At 35.3% G+C, this 21,416-nt stretch overlaps 2 protein-coding genes and 1 long non-coding RNA gene across 5 annotated transcripts; 2 read left to right on the top strand and 1 right to left on the bottom strand.

The window, feature by feature from the left end:
* Nucleotides 1-5,789: 5,789 nt before the first annotated feature.
* Nucleotides 5,790-6,542, bottom strand: LOC107658184 (uncharacterized). Its single transcript, XR_001630765.1, has 3 exons — nucleotides 6,515-6,542; nucleotides 6,350-6,403; nucleotides 5,790-6,027 (listed from the first exon to the last, which is right to left on the bottom strand). It is a non-coding gene; the product is annotated as an uncharacterized LOC107658184 (long non-coding RNA).
* A 2,081-nt stretch (nucleotides 6,543-8,623) lies between these two features.
* Nucleotides 8,624-16,498, top strand: LOC107658183 (uncharacterized). 3 transcript variants are annotated; one of them, XM_016446647.1, is made up of 10 exons: nucleotides 8,624-8,810; nucleotides 9,670-9,841; nucleotides 9,950-11,266; nucleotides 11,343-11,482; nucleotides 13,668-13,872; nucleotides 13,973-14,077; nucleotides 14,161-14,354; nucleotides 14,602-14,743; nucleotides 15,528-16,160; nucleotides 16,344-16,369. In XM_016446647.1, exons 1-10 carry the CDS (start codon nucleotides 8,796-8,798, stop codon nucleotides 16,346-16,348), a joined length of 2,928 nt encoding a protein of 975 aa, XP_016302133.1. In that variant the 5' UTR covers nucleotides 8,624-8,795; the 3' UTR covers nucleotides 16,349-16,369. The 3 variants fall into 3 exon arrangements, with proteins under 3 accessions (XP_016302133.1, XP_016302132.1, XP_016302135.1); XM_016446646.1 differs by having other exon boundaries at nucleotides 15,528-16,498; XM_016446649.1 differs by lacking the exon at nucleotides 16,344-16,369 and having other exon boundaries at nucleotides 15,671-15,803.
* A 619-nt stretch (nucleotides 16,499-17,117) lies between these two features.
* Nucleotides 17,118-20,100, top strand: LOC107658165 (protein FAM177A1-like). The gene is made up of 5 exons (XM_016446628.1): nucleotides 17,118-17,171; nucleotides 17,806-17,988; nucleotides 18,169-18,235; nucleotides 19,369-19,466; nucleotides 19,563-20,100. The coding sequence occupies exons 1-5, from the start codon at nucleotides 17,118-17,120 to the stop codon at nucleotides 19,761-19,763; spliced, it is 603 nt and encodes a 200-aa protein (XP_016302114.1). The 3' UTR covers nucleotides 19,764-20,100.
* Nucleotides 20,101-21,416: the final 1,316 nt, after the last annotated feature.

The following is a 21,416-nucleotide window of genomic DNA, read 5'->3' as shown; positions in this document are numbered from 1 at the left end:
GTGAGATGGTCATCTCACTGTAGGTGGCTTCAGTTTTCACTATCAGCCTGAGCCACACACACAGACAAAATCGTTTTATAACATTGTCCATGCATTTTGCTATGTTTATACTGAACTAGGCCACAAACCTTCCCCTTTCAAAAACCTTTTGGTTTTAATTCAAAGATGTATTAAACCCTTCTTCTCATATAGCAGGAACATCTAGTCCATTTGCTATCTGAGGTTTCCATTTGAACCATGTATTTGAGTGTGTGTGTGTGTGTGTGTGTGTGATGTGTGTACCTGTTTTTCTATTCTGGTGGGGAATTAAACCTGAATACACACAGACTCATTGGGACTCGTGTCACGGTGGGGATCTAAATTGAGGTAAAGATGTGTGTGTGTACACATACATGTGTATACACACACGTATACACACATACATATATATATAGGCAGAACACACAGCTAATTTTTGAATGGCTGTCAAGAAAGATGGAAATGCAAGGTAGTACATTACAGACACTTCTATGGATATGCACAGTTTTGCATACTATACACAGCAGCAATAATATAAGAATGGTAGTAGATGTTCCAAACAAAGCCTCTGTTCTGTCTTGTACCATGTTTATTCTGTGATAAATGTTGCTGACAAGAATGTTAATGTGTTTTCTGTTCGTATAATGTCCATGAGGAGCAAAACAACCACAAAACACGGAACAGAGTCTGACAATGTCGTTTTACACCTTAACATATTTAACAGTAGCCAGCATAAGAAACAACAAACAAACAAACAATAAATGTTTATTATTAAAAGGACCAAAATGGCATTTCAGTGCAAATTACTATATAAACTGTGCCAAATCATTAGTTATATTTCATAAGACAGTTAGCTGAATTGGATAGCTGAAGCAACATTAGAAGCAATTATACAAATAAAAAAAAGATGCATAAAGCATTATTTTACAAGAGTAAATAAAGGTGATTTTTAAATATTTTCTTCTTTCTTATCACAGCTTAATATGCAAAGACAAATATTGTAAGTAAGCCATTGGTAGGTGGCTGTGCTGCTGACAAAACATTGCTCTGTTTCTTTGAGCAACACAGCAACTGTGGCTCATTGTTATTTTAATATTATTTATGTACTATTATAGTATTTATTAATATTTTAAATTAGCTTTTATTTTTTATATTTGGATTTATAATTTTTAGTACTTCAATTTAAACATTTTATTTTTGTTAGTTGCCAATGCAACATTTCTAATTATATTTAGAAAATATATTTAAAAAAATATTTCTACAAATATTTAATAAAATATACAAAAATATTTTTATTTTTAAGCCCAATTTAAATAAAAATAAAAAATTAAATAGTGTTAGTTAACAATAATTTGGCTCTTTGTCCAAAAAATTAATAAATCAACAGGGGAAGTATTCAGGACACCTGTTTGAAGACTTTATTTTTGCAGTTCTGTTTCACACAGAAATCACACATGCTCTCAGAAATTTTTTTAAAAATCTTTAATGACTGCACTACAAGTCAATGATTTGATTAATGAAGAAATCCAATTATTGGTTTAGTTTGCCATCTGACCGCTTTCAGTATCTTATTCATTGATTATGTGAAGGCTTCCAAAGAGAATTACAGTTTTTCTGTTTGACAACCTTCACTTGATAAAAGGGTTTTGCTGCGGTCTGAGGTGAATGAGGGAAGAATAGTGGACATAAACTGCAACAGTAATGTAATAAGTGCTATATTCACTGCACAGTCAAGAACAAAGATCCAAAGACTGTACAAAACAGGTAAAGGTCACCATGGAGATAAAAGAGAGAAAGCCAAAATAACTCAAAAGAATGTGGTTTTCAACCTACATAGATGATCTATCGTTAGCATGAATCGAAGAGAACAGATGAGGTATAAAAAGTATTTTATAGGGTTGCTTATTTGTTGGTATTTCAAAATCATTTAAAGGGGTGGTTCGGTGGGTTTTTTCTAGGCTTGATTGTGTATATGGGGTGCAGTCTAACATGTGTTAATGCTTCGTTTTTTTTAAAATGCATTATTTTTCACATAATTTACCTTTATTCCACACCGCTGTGTCCCTTTTCTGAGAAACACGCTGATCATTTCCTTCTTTTATGAAGCCCCTCCCTCAGAAATAGGCGATGGGCTCTGACTGGTTAGCTAGCCCAGTGTGTTGTGACTGGCTAAACCGCCTCTAGTGCGCGTCTAATCGTCCCGCCCCTCACCTCAGCGGCATGTTGTAAACCAAGACATCGTTAATATCGCTTATCAGTTTGAGCCCGATTGAGAAGCAGAGGATATTATTGAAGAGGATCCTACAGAACCTGTGCAAGCATGGCTTTTAATGGTAGGCCTATGTTTATGGCAACTGCACGCGCGTCCATGTTTAACGCTTCTCATAGCTATGTGAAAATAAGAGTATAATTGGAGCAGTTCATTGCTGGAGCTGAGCTCCGTTTGCATTGAACTTTCAGCTTCATAACTTTGCAGATATTGTTTATGCTCAAACAGCAACATTACACACTAACTAACGTTGAAAAAGTGAAATCGCAATGAACCACCCCTTTAACACCTCAAAATAATTCAACTTTTCAATGTTACTACATTTTTCCACAGATGTTGAGTTACATCTGACCGTGAAAGAGGTTGTTTTTTTTTTTGGTTGAAGGGCTTTCTAAAAAAGTAATTGATCCGTCACAGAAATGTTTTGTAAATCCTCTACACTTACATTTAGAGAAAGAAGAGATGACTCACCGGCTGGCATTTCTTAAAAGAATGACATCTCTGTTTTGTCTCTTCAGCTGTGCTCCTCAGGTAACTAATCATTTTTTAGATGTTTGTGAGGGAGTGAAGACTGACACAGTGGGGGTTTGCACTGACAGGTCTTGGAGAGGCTTTAAAAAATGCAAATAGACACATACAAATAAAAGTGCCCATGAGAAGAATGAAAAAGGGGCGTAACTGTGCTTGTCAGCTGGGAGAAGTGAAGGTCAGGTTGTCTGGAAAGGGTGGCGTGGCGACACCTCAACCTCCACAAAATGTCAGCGGAGAGAAAAGATACTGTATTTATGGCAGCAGTGACAAGACACAATGAGCATTGTGTCTGCCTCGTCATGCACTATACCAGCAGGACTCGGCCACCTGCACATGTCATTCGCCTTGACCATGATGTTTTGGGCGATGACATCGAAACTAACATGAATAGTAAACTAACATGCCAGAGTTTGATGGGGTAAAACAAGGTAAGAGGTTTTTAAAAGATCCCCGCCGTGCAGAAAAAGGCATTTCCAAACAATTTCGGTACCGCTGAGGACTGAGAGTTAGAAAATCAGGTCATGAGAGAGTGTAATGATCGGAACAGCTCAGGTATGGCTGAACGCAGACAGCTGTTCTTTAGACTTTTTGGGACGTCTTTTTTATTCTTCGGGAACAGAATAAAACAGCGGAAGGTGTCGTTGACGTCTTTTGCTAATTCCCCTTAATAGGCCCTCTAGCTCTAATTTTACTCTCACAGGAGGAATAAAAGCATTTTATATTTGTACTGCATTCTTATTTTTGGCAGCCAAAGGCCAAGGAAGACAGCAGCCCGTGGATCAGAGTCTCAATGCTGAGATCACAGTCTACATGAATATCTTTTTATGATTTTACCCAAAATCCTTCTAATCTCATATCATCCTTTCCATTGACGTGGAACCAGCATCTGTGAATCACTCCGTTTATTTTGGCTGGAACTTTTCTAGCATTTAATTCTAGGTCTGTGTGGTAATATAGACTCGAGATTGATACATTTGTCAAAATACATGTAAGTTTATCAGCATAAAGACGGAGGAGCTTCTAGCAGTGATGCTATCCCTGCTGAAAAAAACTGCATATGCTGGTTAGGTATGTTTTGACCATTAAACCAGCTAAGGACCAGCTTAAACCAGCTCAAACCAGCAGCCATGCTTCAAAACATACCTAACCAGCATATGCTGGGGGGTTTTTTCAGCAGGGATGGTTGTCTTTCCCTACACATCTGTTTAGTTCACTTGAATGTCTTTAATCACTGTAAAGAAAAGTCGGGTTATGTTTTTCCAACCGAATGTTTCCATTTCCAAGAACACTCCAGTCCCCACAGGCCTTTAGTTGCATGAATAGTCAGGTATAAAATGATCATGCAGTTAATAATCATGAGGTTGTTTTTCCACAGCTGAACTAATGTACATTTTGTAACCGAGTGCCATATGAGGACTGTTTATGGTTTTGCAGCGACATCTTGTGGTTGAAATGATGAATGATTGAGGCTAAAGCTGATTTGTTTAAAAGCAGAGTTTGTTGTGCAATCCAATTGGTGTGGTTGAAATTGCTTGAAGGTTATACTACTGCATAATGGTACCAAAACTAATTATTATCTTATATATTGTTGTTAGTTTGATAGGCAGCACAAACAGCTTGAAAGGTGTGAAGAGTGGGGGCAATTGTAACATTTTCCTTGATAACATCTTTTGGGATAAGAAATGTATCCATGTATGTGCCAGTGGTAATAGTACCTAAAATATAGAAATATTTACACTGAATAAGACCTGATAATATTGTATTTAATAAAACAAGTCAGAATGTTACATTCGCCCCATTGCAAGGGTTGTTGTAAAAATAATGATATTGTCTCTCAAATAAAAGAACACATTGAAGTAATACAATTTCTTAATTATTATACTTGTATAGTTTTAATCCTTAATGTTTGTGACTGTAGAGAATTTGGGGGTTGGTAAGATTTATAAATATCTGTAGTCTCTTATGCATATCCAAGGCATTTATTTAATCAAAAATACAGTAATATTATGAAATATTATTACAATTTAAAATAACTGTTTTCTATGTTGAATACCTTTTTTCAGGATATTTAAAAAATAAAAAAAAAATTACAAATTTTTATATAATTGTTTTTTTGTTTGTTTGTTTGTTTGTAATTCAATATTAATTTTGAAAGTGTTTTAAGTGTCAACTTCACTGGTGTAAACTGGGAATTTTAGATGAGATCTGAGGCAGGCTAAGCAAGTTTTTTAAAACCATTAAACCAATTTTCTTGTCGTCTGGATTTCTGGGACCGGAACAGCAATAGGATCTATCCACAAATGTAAAAAATTCTTTCAGATGTGTCAAAACAACTCAAAGCACATAATTTTGCTCATAGCACACGTATACATTTCACCACACTTCTTAAATGGGGTTTCAGAAAGTCCAGTGTGAGGATGTAATAAATATGATTTTGTTTACTGAATATTCATCAGTCCCTGATGATATTTTTATCTGTATATATGTCTGCATATAAAAACACATGAAACCTCAGTGACTTATTTTCCCTGAGTTCCAGTGAGGTTCCCATGACAACTGTTGTTCCTGTTGATTGCATTACTTGTTCACTTTTAGTATCATGAATGGAAACGGATACAGAATTGATGGTTAAAACAGAAGAGTGCTTGGGTGATGGTGCATTATTTACTTTTTCTGGATTAGTGTGGACAATCAAAATCCGTAAAAAGGGCACAATGTACTGTAGTAATATGAAGGAATTTTGAATTTTGAACTTGCGTTGTGTTTTAGGGTTAATGACCTGGCAGAAAATTGGCAGTACATTTTATTTAACAGCGTAGGTTGGTTATGTGGTCCAGTTTTCCCCAGCTAGTAAATACTACACTATCTGGCTGCAAAAATTATCGGACATAAAAAAAGAATCACTATAACACAGACATCTAAGATGAATTAAGTCTAACTCTTTATTATTGCAACAACAGTCACAGAAAAATCCAGACAAGGCATTGATTTACTCAATGCAAAAAGAGCGCGCAGTAAGATGTCTTTACATTGTCCGCAGCAGGGAAACTCCAGTACATTTTGCTATTATTTTATTTATTTATTTATTATCATTTATAAGCTGTTATGTTTTTTATACCAGTCTTGGTTCACACTGTTCTGGTCTGTTACTAATTCAGTATCATCACTCTATTGGTATTGAGCCGAAGCAGGTTGAAGGTGGTGTAGTTCTGTTGAGACATTATGTACAGTCAATATCTACCACCATAATCTTTTAAAGTGATATATATATATATACACATACACACACACACACACTCACACACACACACACATCACTGCTCAATAAACATTTCTTATTATTAATGTTTCAGCTTTGCAATCACAAGAATAAATTACATTTAAAAAAATATAGAAAACAATTATTTTAAATTGTAATAATATTTTACAATATTACTGTTTTACTGCATTTTTTTATCAAATAATATTTAATTTCTAGGTTAACAAATGACAATTTTTGAGCAACAGGATTTTGGGTCAGACGTATCAAACCTCTGTCTGGTCCACCAGTCCTTTCACTTCAGGTTGTTTGGATCTCATATAAACCTAAAATATAACAAGTTAAGAAAGTCATCCTAAAGGATGGGTGTTTGAATGCCAAATTCAGAGAATTTCACTGCCCCGACCCCCTAGCACCTAAACTCCGCTTTTTCTTACCTGCACTAAAGCGTTGTGCTATTCCTGAGCAGCATGAAGCACAGGTACACATCCTTCAGCCCAAGAATCAATCGCACAGCGCTGAGGTTCTGGATCCTCTTGCCAAAAGAGTTCATGTTCTGGATCTTCCCCTTCATCTCTCCTCAGGAGAAGACATTCAAGCGTCTCCACCAGGTTATTTTGTGCCCACCAAACCGAGAAGGGTATCAACTGGTTGAGGGCAGGAAGTTTGTGTATGAGCTAAATGAATGCCTCATAAAACTTTTCCATTGTACACTCTCAGAATAAAGGTACAAAAGCTGTCAGTGGGGCAGTACCTTTTCAAAAGGTACACTTTTGTACCTTTTAGGTACTAATACGTACCTTTAAGTTAAGGTACCGATACGGATCCTTTAGGTAGAAAGGTGTACCTTTATTTCTAAGAGTGTAAATAAGCTATTCATATAAAGGCCTTAATCAGCGTAGACTGCATTTTAAATTTTACATGGATGAAAACAATGCTGTGAGGGATAGACTTAAGGTTTTATAATGGCATGCATTGTATGTGGTCCTAAATCAAATGTCATTTTCAAAACTCACAACTTTCAAAGCTGTTTAATGTCTGTTTAAGTTTTTGTCTACTAAAAGTCTTTTGGAAAGATGTTTCATCAGATGAATAGTCATTATGTTGTTAAACAACAGTACAATCCGTTGAACACACTGTACATCTCTTTCTTTTCAATCTCATTTTCATTCCTGTCAAAAATTTAATATGGAGCTTAACTTGATGTACTAAAATAACTAAAACTGAAATGAAAATTACTTAAATGTCGAAATATTTAATAATAATAATAATAATAATAAAACTGACAAAAACACACAACAAAAATTATTTTTTTTTAACCAAAATTCAAATGAAAACAGAAAATTTAAAATAATTTTAAATATTGATAAAACCCTAATAGTCATTTAATGATACTAAAATAGCATTGTCTGGATGATTACACATTGTACACTCTCAAACTTATAATTCCGCTCACCTGTCTTTTTAGATACACCTGATAGCATCTGTCCATCACTCCTTCTATCAGTTCTGCGATAATGTCTACCACTACCTCCTCACCCTCCTCCTGGGAGAGCATGCTGGTCCAGCTGGACTTGGTAAGGCGTCCCGGGACAATGTCCGCTGTCTCAGTGGGCTGGACTGCAGGAGCAGCATTAACTGCGACAGAATCGGTGCGGCTTTTATCGGCCCGTGATTTGGCAGCTGAGCGACGCATGGCCTTCACCTCTCGTGGAAAATAAAATAAAATTAGGCCTATCACTATGGGGCCAGAGGAAGAGGAACAGTACAACAACAACAACAACAACAACAAAAGCAGGCTAAGCTCGCTTTGGGAACAGGATACATGTGACTGCCTAGTACAATGTAGAATATATAAATTAAGGATTAGTTATTAGTTATCACCTGCAGTTGTTGTCAAAATTGGTATATCTCAGTAACTGTCTCAGTTTTGAGTCAAAATACAATTATTCAAAGGCTAGAGTGTCTAAGATAGATAGACAGACAGATAGATAGATGATATATAGATAGATAGATAGATAGATAGATAGATAGATAGATAGATAGATAGATAGATAGATAGATAGATAAAATAATTAGGCTATTTAAAATCTACTACAATTAGGCTATTTAAAATCTACTTTAATGTAAAACTTAATTTCATTTGTCATTATTACAAAGTGCACTTTTTTAGTACACTTAAGTACTCTTAAGTGGCCTTTTATTTCATTAATATATTAACTGCAAGTGCAGATTAATTAGGCTATTTAAAATCTACTTTAATGTAAAACTTAATTTCATTTGTCATTATTACAAAGTGCACTTTTTAGTACACTTAAGTACTCTTAAGTGGCCTTTTATTTCATTCATATATTAACTGCAAGCGCAGATGTTTTATTATATTTTCAATATTTGAAGTACACTAAAAGTGCACATTCACTACAATTAAGCAAACTTCTGTTTCACAAACAATGAAATCTGATGTTATACAATTATTGAGAGAGAGAGAAATTCTCGGCACATTAAAGAAGATAGCATATAACATTAAAACACTCACATGTATGCCCGACTTCTGTTGTTGACTTCGGATTCTGGTTGCCAAGCAGGCAGGCGCTTCTGAGCACGAAGACACCGGAAACGACGAAATACTGCAGCCATTTTGCAGCAATATCAGGACAGCAGGACTGGGCCAGCGGTCTCCGGACAGAGCTTCAACTCAGAGCGAAATAACACAGAATTATGGCAGGGACGACGGTAAGTTGGTGCTTTTGTGATTTTTATTCAGTTTAACATTATCGGTAAACGCCAGCACCAACACATCCGGGTTAGCTGGAAAAGGTGGCCTGGAGAGTGCGGTGGGTGTTGATTTGTACACGAGCACTGCAAAATGACGGAAATGAATTCTTGATTATATGTAAATGTAATCGCTGCAGACGCTCGGTTGCAGGTGCTGTAACATACCTAAATGTATTTTTTAAAGCTTCTTGACTCCGGATTGCCTTATGCAGACGCAAACTCTCTCTCTCTCTCTCTCTGTGTGTGTGTGTGTGTGTAAAGTTATGCAAGTAAACAAAGTAACCAAATGAATGAAACTGTAGTCTTTTCCTTAGTCCTTGCATGGTTACGGGGGTAAATATTTACCGCTAGTGGATATCTTTAAAACACATATTAAGTTATTTTAATGAAGTTTGAGTGATTTTGTCATTTAATTATATTAATTAAATTAATAAGTGTGTTCCTTCAAAACTTAAAGGAATACTAAAGTAAACAAAAAGTAATGCATATGATTCGAGTGATTTAATCCAAGTCTTCTGAAGAGACACTTTGTATAACAAACAATTTCATTTAGGTTTTTATTAACGTAATAAGCATTGATCAATGCACATATATTCTCCAGTGTGACACAATTACATTTTAGCTTCCATTTACCATATTGGATGTGTTCTATGTATGTTCATTGTTTAATGTTTAAATCTGAATAAAAGCCTAAATTAAATCTGTTCATCAGTGATTGTGATGTGATTTTTCAGTGAACTATGCCTTCATTGGGTGCTCCATTCAGAGCCTGATTAGAAAACGTGTCATCTTAACAAAGTTTTTTTCTTCTTTGCAGACACATATTACCATTCAGAAAGGTCAAAAATTTCCTCAGTTGGAGAGATGCACAAAATGCTGCCACAAATTTCATTGTCCCTTTTGTATGGCCAGTATATTTAAGCCCTGCAGACCGGACAAAGTCAAATTACACTTGAAAAGCCACCGTAACAAAGCAGTTGTCCATGGAGGTGTAAACGTTTTCTTTTTTATATGTATACACACACACATATTATTATTATGTTTATTATGTGTAGCATAAATATATTTGACTAATATACAGATTTTTTTTTTTTTAGATTTCACTATTCACAGATGTGGACTGGGCTGTAGAGCATCACTCCATTACCACTGTATGTACTGTCCAACAACAATTCTCAGAAGAGGCGATTTTAAAAACCATTTACAAGTCTGTAAACATAATCCGAACTCTGAATCAGTCACAAAAATGCTGTCAAGCACCAGTACGCCAGTGACCGCTCTGACGGTTATAAACACACCATCAATCATCGATACAGCACAGGCCGATCCTTCAGTCAACTACACACCGTCAACCACCAGTACAGATATGACTGCTCTGACAATCACCGACTCACCTTCAACCACCGCGACAGGAAAGTTTCGCACGCGGCCTGTTATTAAAAAAAGATGCCCATCGTGCAATGTGCTCATCAATAAAAACAACCTACTAAAACATATGGAGCGCAGACACGCAGATCAGTCAGAATTAGACATCGGTGAGACATTTCAGCTTACAAGCCAATGTGTAGATGAGACAAATGGGATATTTGCAGTTCTCAAAGTCGTAAAAGGCCACGGCGTCCCGCTTCACGTACAATTCCAGACATTGGGCGAAAACAACAGAGTCCTCTGCGAATCGAACGAGTGCCAGATTAACATAGATGTCGCGCAGAGGAGCGGCATCACATCGTACCAGTGCATGCATATCAGTGCAGCGAGCTTTTGCAAGTCTGTGGTTGAACAAGTCTCCCTGGAGGAAGACGTTTTAACGGAGATGGTGAGAGGAAAATGGTTCAGCGTGAAAAAGAAAAAAGAATGCCTCGCTCTGCAGCAGCTTGCCAATAGTAGCTGCGTACCGCTTTCTGTTCACACCTCGATTGGGATCTCGTCAGCAAAAAAGTTCATTTCTGTTTTTGAGCCCAATGTGACGTCTTATAGTCGTTTGGGTCGTGTCATGGTTGTTTATAACACAGAACTGGACTCTTGGCACTGTCCTTGCACCAAACTACGACGTTCATGTCTGCACAAATATGTCGCCAAATGGCATTTGTTTCAAACGCAACGTGAGCTTTTCAGGACTGACGGATCGCCATATAAGCCGCATTCAGAAGAGGAGGACATCGCTGACAACAGTCATGTGTATCCCCCGAAAGGTCTGGGACTGGAGTATATTGTGAATTACATTCTTCAGAACAAGAAGATACCTGCCGTTCTTCCAGAAGATATGCGCGTACCATCGCCACTCAATGATTACCCACAAAACCTTTGTCCAAATGAAACCGTTTGTCAGGAATGTCCAGGGGATGTGCTCCTCAGCGATCCTATGCTAGTTACACAGAACGCCAAAATCCTGACCAATTGGTGCATCATTAAAGGTAGATTATATTGTCCGTATACTTGTGTGCTATTCAGCTACAATGTTTTGTAATGTATGCTTGTTTTAATTGTTAGATGTCGCCACCTACTGTAAGCAGTGCCCGCAGTGTGGGATGTTTTATCGTTACCAAGAGTGGAAAGATCGCCTCCATAACTTCAATGATCACATCATCCTTGACATATCTTTATGTTTAACCTTGAGAAACCTTCTGCAGGTAATCTTCAGTCTGATTATATACTGATCATCTTATTTATTAATTTATTCTAAAATATGTTAAAGTTAAAAATGACAGGGTGGTGAAACTTCTCATAATGGGGGAAAAAAAAAAAATTCAGCCAATTCAAAGTTGTGTGGTCCAAACGACATGCAGAAATAAATGATATAACCGGTCAGTATGTCTATTAAAATATCAGATAATTTGACCTTTCATGTAAAATTAAAGGCAACGTCTCTGGGCAGCTCATCCAAGACCAAGTCAAGCGCATAACGCACTTATGACTGCGCATTGGTTGGTCTATCCTCAGGTTTCTATGAGAACCAAAGCTTCTAACAGCCGCGCGCTGCAGTGACGCAATGACTTTACCAATCAGCGATTGGCTCTTTCATCTAGAAGGCGGGACTTATTCCGCCATACTGCGCATTACAGTTTCTCCCATTCATAAGTAATAGGAGTGAACTGTCTTTGTATTTCTATAGTCTTTAGATGCATTTAACCTACATGCATATAAATGAAGCGAATATTAAAGTATTAGTTCACTCCTGAATTCAAATTTCCTGATAATTTATTCATCCCCATGTCATCCAAGATGTTCCTCTCTTTCTTTCTTCAGTCGCAAAGAAATGAAGGTTTTTGAAGAAAACATTTCAGGATTTTTCTCCATATAATGGACTTCAATGGGGATCAGTGGGCTGAAGGTCTAAATTTGCTGTTTCAATGCAACTTCAAAAAGCTCTACACGATCCCAGCCGAGGAATAAGGGTCTTATCTAGCGAAACGATCGATAATTTTCTAAAAAAAAAAAAATGTATATACTTTTTTAACCACAAATGCACGTCTTGCACTAGCTCGACTTCACGCATTACATAATCACGTTGGAAAGGTCACGTGTGACGTAGGCGGAAGCACCGACCCAGTGTTTACAAAGCGAACGAGCAAAGAAAGTCAAACGCCCTTTACAAAAAAAGGTAAAACAACGCTGTAAGACGATTTTGAAGTTGGAGGAGAAAATCAACCTTCAAATTCAACCTTTTTGAACCAGAGTACACAGACGAAGAGCTAACCGCACATAACCTTTCCAACGTGATTACTTCATGCGTGAAGTCAAGCTACTGCAAGATGAGCATTTGTGGTTAAAAAGTGTGTGTGTATATATATATATATATATATATATATAATTGTATTTATTTTTTTGAAAATGACAGATCGTTTCGCTAGATAAGACCCTTATTCCTTGGCTAGGATCGTGTAGAGCCCTTTGAAGCTGCATTGAAACTGCAATTTAGACCTTCAACCCGTTGATCCCCATTGAAGTCCATTACATAGAGAGAAAAATCCTGGAATGTTTTCCTCAAAAACCTTAATTTCTATTCTCGACTGAAGAAAGAAAGACATGAACATCTTTTTCAAATTTTTATTCTGGAAGTGAACTAATCCTTTAAACCTGCAGTGCATATCTTTATTTAATTGAATCGCAGCCTTTGTGAATTCACAGTAGCACTATGCTTTATTATAATTTTTAAATGGTTGTAATATATCATGCAGCCTTAGAAGACGGTATAATAATGCTTTTCATGGATTCTCGTCTGTGGAATGTGCCACTCGAATTACTCGAGGAATCGTGGCAGTCCTAAAATTTACACTTTGTTGAAAGTGGTATAAAACCTTTTAAAAATCAAATGAAAACAACAAAGTGTGCTTATATTGAATTTGCACTTGTAGTGTACTTCAAATCTTGAAAGTTTAGTTTTAAAGAACTGTAGTTGCAGATAATGTAGCATGAAATAAAAGGCCTCAAATGTGTATCTAAAGAGAGTTCAAATTCATGAGTATGTTTCTTAACACACTTTAAAGTGCACTTATAAAGTACTAATCTCAAATTACAAGTTTTAGAGAAAAAATTTAATAATTTCAATCATCTTTTTGTCATGCATTGAAGTTTATTTTGATGTGTAATTATGCATATATTTAAAAACATGAAATACAAGTTTAATTACATTATATTTTAGTTTACGATATGGCACTACACTTTAACCATCTTTCAAAGAATTATGAATTTACATGTAAGCATGCATTTAAGTCTTACTTAAATGGGCCAAGAAAGCACTCTTAAGTTAACTAGTTAATAACTAATTGTATTTAATATAAATTTTAACTATAACACAACCAATATTTTCTCTAGGTCCATACTTCAGTGAGCAGAGCAGTTGAGTTTTTACAACTTACGACAGGAGTAGAGTTTCCACCTCCAGAAACAATGCTGCATGCATATTTGCAGTTTGAAGCCCTCACAGATCATGAATACAAGTATTCATGCCCCACCTGTGGTGATCATCCTCCGGTGGTGATCATGGGTGTACACAAACAGACTGCTTCTCCATTATCAGGTATAAAAATTGTAATGCTGTTCAATGGCTAGTTTATTTCTTTAACATTTTTTAACATGTTGTTCTTGTCATAGTAATATACTCGAGCAACTTTTTTCAGAAAATGACATTGAAAAACCTCCAGGGAATTTTAAAGGGGAGGTCAATCTGGAAGAGTTCTGGGAGTCACTGTCCAAAGAGATGATCAGTCGAGGATTTGTTGCAAGTACATGCATAAAGTGCTTATTACACTAAATTGTAAACTATTGGAAAGAGTGCTGCATCTTATTTTTTTTTCTGCTGTTTTAGATGGCAGACACAATCCATTTGCAGTACCACCAAGTTATCACTTTTGGGCTCCTTGGATCGGCAAAAACACACGGCATTCAGACACTGTGCTAAACACGGAGTTTGAAAAAGTCCACTCTTCAAAGTCTGCATCAGAGATTTTAAAAATGACACTTACAGAGGAAAGACTCAGAGAAGAACTTTTCAAACAGAAGGTTTGCTTTATTAGTACAACAACACTTTTAATGTGTGTTTTTTTTTTACATAAATTAATTGCATTGACATTAAAGGGGTGATATGATGCGATTTCAATTTTTCCTTTCTCTTTGGAGTGTTACAAGCTCTTGGTGCATAAAGAAGATCTGAAACACATTGCATTACACCAAATACACAACATAATGTTCTTTTTAGCAACGTCATATGACCCCTTTAACATTTATAAAATAATATTGTTTTTGATAGGATGACGTGATTAGAAGTTTATGCAATGAATGTGGTGTGGACTCCACTGGATCTCGCAGTGATCTCCTTCTTAGATTGTCCGGTGAAATGAAATCCAGGCAAACATATGACAAAATCTATTCAAAAATCTGGAGTGCCACTGGTGAGCTTAATTTTCACTCTACTGTTTTAACTCTTCCTGTAAATGTGTAGTATTGTGGAAGTAATGCCAATATCTGTAAATTACTGCTTCTAACGTTTAAAAAAAAAAAATGTATCTGCCAAATCAAAGTCATGTGGTGTGAACAACATGCACAGAAATGTCGGTGACCTTTTAATGACAAGGCAAAGGTAGTTAAAAATGTTGTTTCCCCACAAAATATTTATGAATTAGTAATTCATCACTTTTGTAAAAACACTTTTTACCTTGTATACACAATCAAAAGTTTGGGGTCAGATTTTTATGTTTTTGAGTCTCACTAAGGCTGCATCATAAATGCAATAAAAACACTAATATTGTGAAATATTGTTACATTTGAAAATATCTGTTTTCTATTTGAATTTATTTTAAAATGAAAATTATTCCTGTGATGGCAAAGCTGAATTAGTTCTCAAGAAACATTTAAAAATAGTTGTTGCTTCATATTTTTTTTTTTTTCAGGATTCTTTGATTAATAGAACAAAATAGAAATCTATTGTGACCTTATAAAATTATTTTATCACTTTTGATCAATGTAATGCACATTAAGAATAAAATATTGTTTAAAGAAAAATCTCATTCCAAGCTTTAGTGTATTTTAAAATATTTAGTTGTATTTTGTAATTTGTATTTTAAAATTGTATTTAGTTAAAGTATTTGAAGAAAGATTTAAATATTAAAAGATTGTTCCTGTTAGTAACCTATTCAATAGTTTTTTTCTTCTCTGTGTTTTTCCGTCTTTTATTAGGAGGCTGGGGAGTCATTATGTGCCCCTGTGGAATTGTTTACAGTCTAAAATGCAATCTTCGAGCTGAGAGCCATCAAGATTTTGCTGATTTGCTGTTATCATGGCATCATATGCCTAATGTCATAATTTATGACTTTGCACAGGCTCTCTCAAAACACACCAATCTAAGGGCACCAGAAAAGCTACCCATCTCTCCATTTGAAGGACGCCTGGTGGAACCCACTCAAGATAACACAGAACTGGCCAAGTGTGGACAGCTGAAAGTGTCCCTGCCCTGGCTGGATGAAAAAACCAGAGGCACAGAATCAGATCCTCACGGACACCCAGTGACGGGTTCATCTGATCATTACGTACTTTGTGACCGTTTTCATGAAGGCAGCACAGAAGATGGAGATGTTCTGAGGAAGCTCACCCTCGTGCCTCAGCTGGCCGACAAAGTCAGTAGTGAGATTGCAGAGCAACTCTTTGCTCAAATGAAGAAAAACGACTACTTTTTGAACATGTCTTTGCCATCAACACATCTGTTTCAAATGAGGAACATCATTCACCACTATAATGAAAACAAGGCCAACAAACTGAGCACCAGATCAACCAAGAGTTTTGGATCCAACTTGCTGACTGAAGCTGTGTTGGGTAAATTGTAGATTTATGTTATACATTAATAAGCAACATCTGAAATGTTGTGGAAAGACGAGGGTAAAATTACATGCATATATATATATATGTATATATACATATCCTAATAGCACATATGTGCAGTATAAAAATCTTTTAAAAAAATATATTTTTTTTTTTTCTTCCTATTCTGTCTTTAAGCTTGACTGCACAGCACAGACAACCCACTGGAGTTGGAAACCATCATTTCTATTATATTTTTATCAAATGTTTGAATTTACTTCCATTCAAAGATGGCATTGTGCTTCCTGGACACTGGATTATTTAATTTTTTTGCCATTTGTATATAATGTAGCATTGCATATTTGTCTGCAAATTGCTTGTTTGTTTTTGTTCTCTTTTTTCTCTAATCATATTTAGAATCATTTTCAATTTCAATTAAATATTCAACTGTAACTGCCGCATGGTGAGTTTTTGGTCTACATCCCCTGAAGATATTCCTACAGGAGTGTTAAAATAGTTTAAATATGTCGTTTGGATATTTTATTTCTAGTTTTATTTTATTGGGATTTGTTATTGAATGTTTGTTTTGTATTCTATATAATTAAACTCACATGACTACAAATACACGTTTTGTCTTATAATTACTGTTTGTAACATCATGAAAAAGGGAATTGTATTATTATTTTACGCTAATAAAAACAAATGCTTTAAAAAAAAAAGTATATATTTTTTGTTTGTTTGTTTAGTAAAATTTGTTTAATATTTGGGTTTTATGTGCACAAATGTAGAGTTGTTTATTTATAGATAGATACATACGTAGATGTAAGCTAAAATGAATTCTGCTCCAGAACGATAGGTGGCGCGATTGTTGTAATCTGTCGTTGGCTCCGCCCCGAGGCCGCTGCATCAGTGGCTCCGCCCCGGTCAGGTTGACGCTCTTTCGCTGGAAAGCGGAGTTTGTGCACAATAGTGATGGCAGAAATATCGCTTTATCTATCCAGCGTCAGTATAATGGACCCTGACAAGGTAAATCTGATGTTTGACCAATTTAAATCAGGTTACGTGCCTGAATGACTCGCATAAATATTTCCATTTATTTTAAAATCCAATAAAATATCATTCAAGTTTGTTCCGTTTTATTGTACTGTTATCATTTTGTATTTAAGCATTCACATTGTGCCAGGAATTAAATGAAAAATAGTCATCTCTGACATCATAACGCTATAAAAAAATATTAAACACCTTAGTTTTGAAGATACTAAATGTGTGTTGCATAGTTACATAGTGACTTAAGCCAGTCAGATATTGTAGGTCTGTCCCACTAAAAGTTATATTACTACAGAAGAAAAAAAGAGAACATGGTATTAGACATTAACTAATAAAGAAGCAAAAATGTCCGAAAATTTTAAAGCAATGCAGATTTATTTATTTATTTATTTGGGCTATTTATTATTATTTTTTTAAGCAAACCCATATATATATATTTATTATGGTTTTAGAACAGAAGCAATAACTTTACTGTGGTATTTTGGAAACTACTATTGTTCATTTCTTTTTGTAGGGGCACTAGGCCAGTTTTCTTCCCTCATTCCAGTTTAAAAGCCCATCATATTGTGCATGACAGTTATTTGTAATATATCTGGTGTGTGCCTGTGGACAGAGCTCTGGAAAAGAGAAGGAATATGAGTGTGTGGAGCTTGGTGATCTGGACAGAAAAGAGAAAACCCCACGCCGCATTATTCATTTCTCCAGTGGGGAGACCATGGAAGAATACAGCACAGATGAGGAGGAGGAAGACAAAACACAGAACGCAAAGAAAGAGCTTCTGTCCTCCATAGACACTGTATGTGTGTTTGAACAAATTCTCTGAGAGATCCTTAAAGGGAAAGTTCACCCATTCTGCCATCATTTACTCACCCTCATATCATTCCAAACCTGTAATGTAGATTTTTTTTTTCTATACAATGAAAAAAATCAGAATAAGACTTGAATATAACTTTATTTTTGTATCTTTATATTTAAGTCCAAGCTGACCTGGGGCCCGTATGTCTGGTTTCAGATGTGGAGAGCAGCTTCATCCACTATATCTGGTAAGTCTGTGACAAAACTGATGTGACAACCTGAACTTTGGTATTTTCCAGATTAAAGATGTATTTGCTGAAGTATTTTGTTTGCACTATCTATAATTTTATCTATCATGTTTGCCTTCTTTGCTGATATATTTTGTCACAGATTTGTTGCACATAAAAGTCATAAATTAAACAAATACACATACATAACTACAAGCTGTTACAATTTTTTTTGTTAACCTGAACCTCCAAATTTTTGTTATTGAGAACTAAAGCCTGTGTAATATTGTAGGGGGAAAGAGCATATAACCAAACATGTAAGTTTGTATAGATTAGAAGAATTTACTTTTAGATGTTGTTTCCAAATACTTTTTTAATGTCAGTTTTAAATTGTGCAAAAATATGCATTTTTTTTACAAACCATTTGACTTTATGAATACAATAATTCTAATTAAATAAAAAATAAATAACATATTTTTACTACCTATCTACAATATATATATATATATATATATATATATATTCTTTATTTTAGTAATTTTATATCACTATACAAATTCATTATACTATACGAAAATAATCATATATTTCTTTTATCACCTATCCACAATATTTTATCCACACCTTCACATCACATCAGCTTCTGCAAAATTAACAACAATCTTAGCTTTTCTTTTTGGAGAAAACTGTTAAAAATCATATTCACATCCTGTGTACAGGCATAATGACAGAAATGTGCATAATCACGCCTGGGGATTAAAAATGTTTTTTTTTTTTATATCTCCTCAGGCCGTTGTGGATGATGTTAAATGATTGTGACATGGTGGTTTGGATGTTTTATTTAAATATGCAAAACAGCAGAAACATTTCTTTATTTAGTTCTTTTTGTGTACTATTAAGTTCATGTTTAGTAAAGCACCACATCATAAGATTTTCTTGAATCGTTTGAAATCCTGCAACTCCACAGAGACATTCACTAAGCTTTTTCAAACGGAGCACCTTGGAGAGCCAGAAAATCGAGAAAATTACAGTGTATGGATGAACACATACACAAACATCCATCAAGAATTGAAGCAAAAATGTGCTTATTCCTCGCCCTTTATTAAGCCACATATAAATATTCATATTCAAATTCTGCCTGCCCCATCTTTCAGCTTGTGATTTAATCGGTGAGCGAATGGCATCACTTTTTGGCATCACCTCAGCTAAATACCAGTATGCCATAGATGAATACAGCCGGTCAAAGAGGGAGGTACGGTGGTCCTTTGTATTAATATTATCTGAATATCAAAGAATCAGAATTGTCATATTATAATGTTTTTGTTGCTGTTGTTGTTGTTTTTCACAGAAGGAGGAGAGAGATGAAGATACGCGGCTCTCTGAAGAGGCAGAGCACCTGTTTGAAGAGCAGCAAAATGAAGATGAAGATCCGAAGACCAACCAGCCCGACAACAACAGCACTCAAGTACAGATGACCAATGAGCTGGACCTTCACCCTTCTTTTGTACCCAACACAGTTCACATCCCAGCTCTTGTTACTAGTACTTAACTACAAACATATTTTGTCATATAATTGTGGTTTAAACACTAGCCACTATTCTTTAAAGCACTTATTACCACTCTGATTTCAAATAGTAACTTGTGTCTTCGACTGCCTTAATGCACTGATCCTGGGCCAGTGAAACTATATATACTGATCATGGTGCTAATGAGGAGGTGAGACCAAAAATGAATTTGTCTAAAAATGGAACTACACTAACATGATTACACTGAACATTTCTACAGTATGTGTATTTTTAATTGACTCTGTACAGTATGTATGTATGAGTTATTATTATTAGTGTTGTGAAACATTTGATGGACTTCCATCAATACAGAAACACATACCTCACACTGAATTTTCAGTTTTTATTTAATATACTGGTAATGCTTGATATTTGTCTTGTCATTCTTTGTACTGAATCATTAAATGGTTTTTAAAGAGAAGTGTAATTTTTTGAAATGAATGAATAAAATACTGCAGTATTGTATCTAATGAGACTTAAATGTTTTACCCCCGGTTTCACAGACCAAGCTTAAACCTAATGCCAGACTAAAATCTAAGTCTGAGCTGTTTCAACTGAAAGAAACTTGCTCTGACTGATCTTAAAATATATCAGTGTCTTTATTTTGTCTCAAAATGCACACCAGTACTGTTTTTTCTAAGGCAAGTTTATAAAAAATTACTTAAATGTCCTAATTGAACTATGGCCTAATCCTGGTTTAGTCTAAGCCCTGTCTGTGAAACCAGGCCTTAGTGTTTAGCTGTGTTATTTTAGTATCATTGAGATACTGTGGGCCAAATTTACTAAACAGGGTAAATTAGTGTAGGAGCGCAATCCCAGAAAAGCACAAATGAAAGCAGAAAGTTCTGGAGATGATTTACTGGCAATCCACAAATTATAGAACAGCTGCAGCAGTTTATATTCATTCATGAACAACACAATCTGCAAAGAGCAACGCAAATTAGCATAGGATTGCAAACAAGCAGAGCCGATCATAATCAGGTGAGTGTAATCTACTAACAAAACACGCAAAATTGGTTAAGACATTATTTTTTGAGCGCTCAAATATCAGTAAATTGATTAAAGCAAACCTTAGTAAATCACCTTGCATGATTAATTTAAATAATTCAAATGAATACTCTCCCTTCTATACATTTTGCATCTGAAAGGGAAACTCCTGCAAATGCATATGCAGTAAGGTCAGCCATAAAAATAATTGTGGCCATGCCTTTTCATCGCTAATGATTCACTACGTGTCTTTAGTAAATCCTGACAAATGCCAAGTGAGGGTTCGCCCTGACACAAGCTGTTATATACACGTCTGGAGCGCCAGCTAGTCTTTATTCGTTTTTATTTTGGTTGTAGTCTGTTATTTTAATACATCAGGTTAAATTAAATGAAAAGTTACATTTCCTTGGCAACTAATTTATCATCTTTAAATCATCTTTAAAAATATTTCAGTTAACATTTATTTCAAGTAACAAAAACGTTGTTTTAGTTCACTATAATTACCCTGGTGTTTGGCTCAGGGTTGGGTTTAGAAAATGCTTGATTTTAACCATTACATTTTTAAGGTTTGAAATGTGCTTGAATTTTGAATATCATCCTTTAAAATGCTTAGTGTGTGTGTGTGTGTGTGTGTGTGTGTGTGTGTGTGC

Source organism: Sinocyclocheilus anshuiensis, unplaced genomic scaffold, assembly GCF_001515605.1.
Source record: "Sinocyclocheilus anshuiensis isolate Anshui unplaced genomic scaffold, SAMN03320099.WGS_v1.1 scaffold279, whole genome shotgun sequence".
NCBI lineage: Eukaryota > Metazoa > Chordata > Actinopteri > Cypriniformes > Cyprinidae > Sinocyclocheilus > Sinocyclocheilus anshuiensis.
This window is presented reverse-complemented; position numbering and strand designations above follow the sequence as displayed.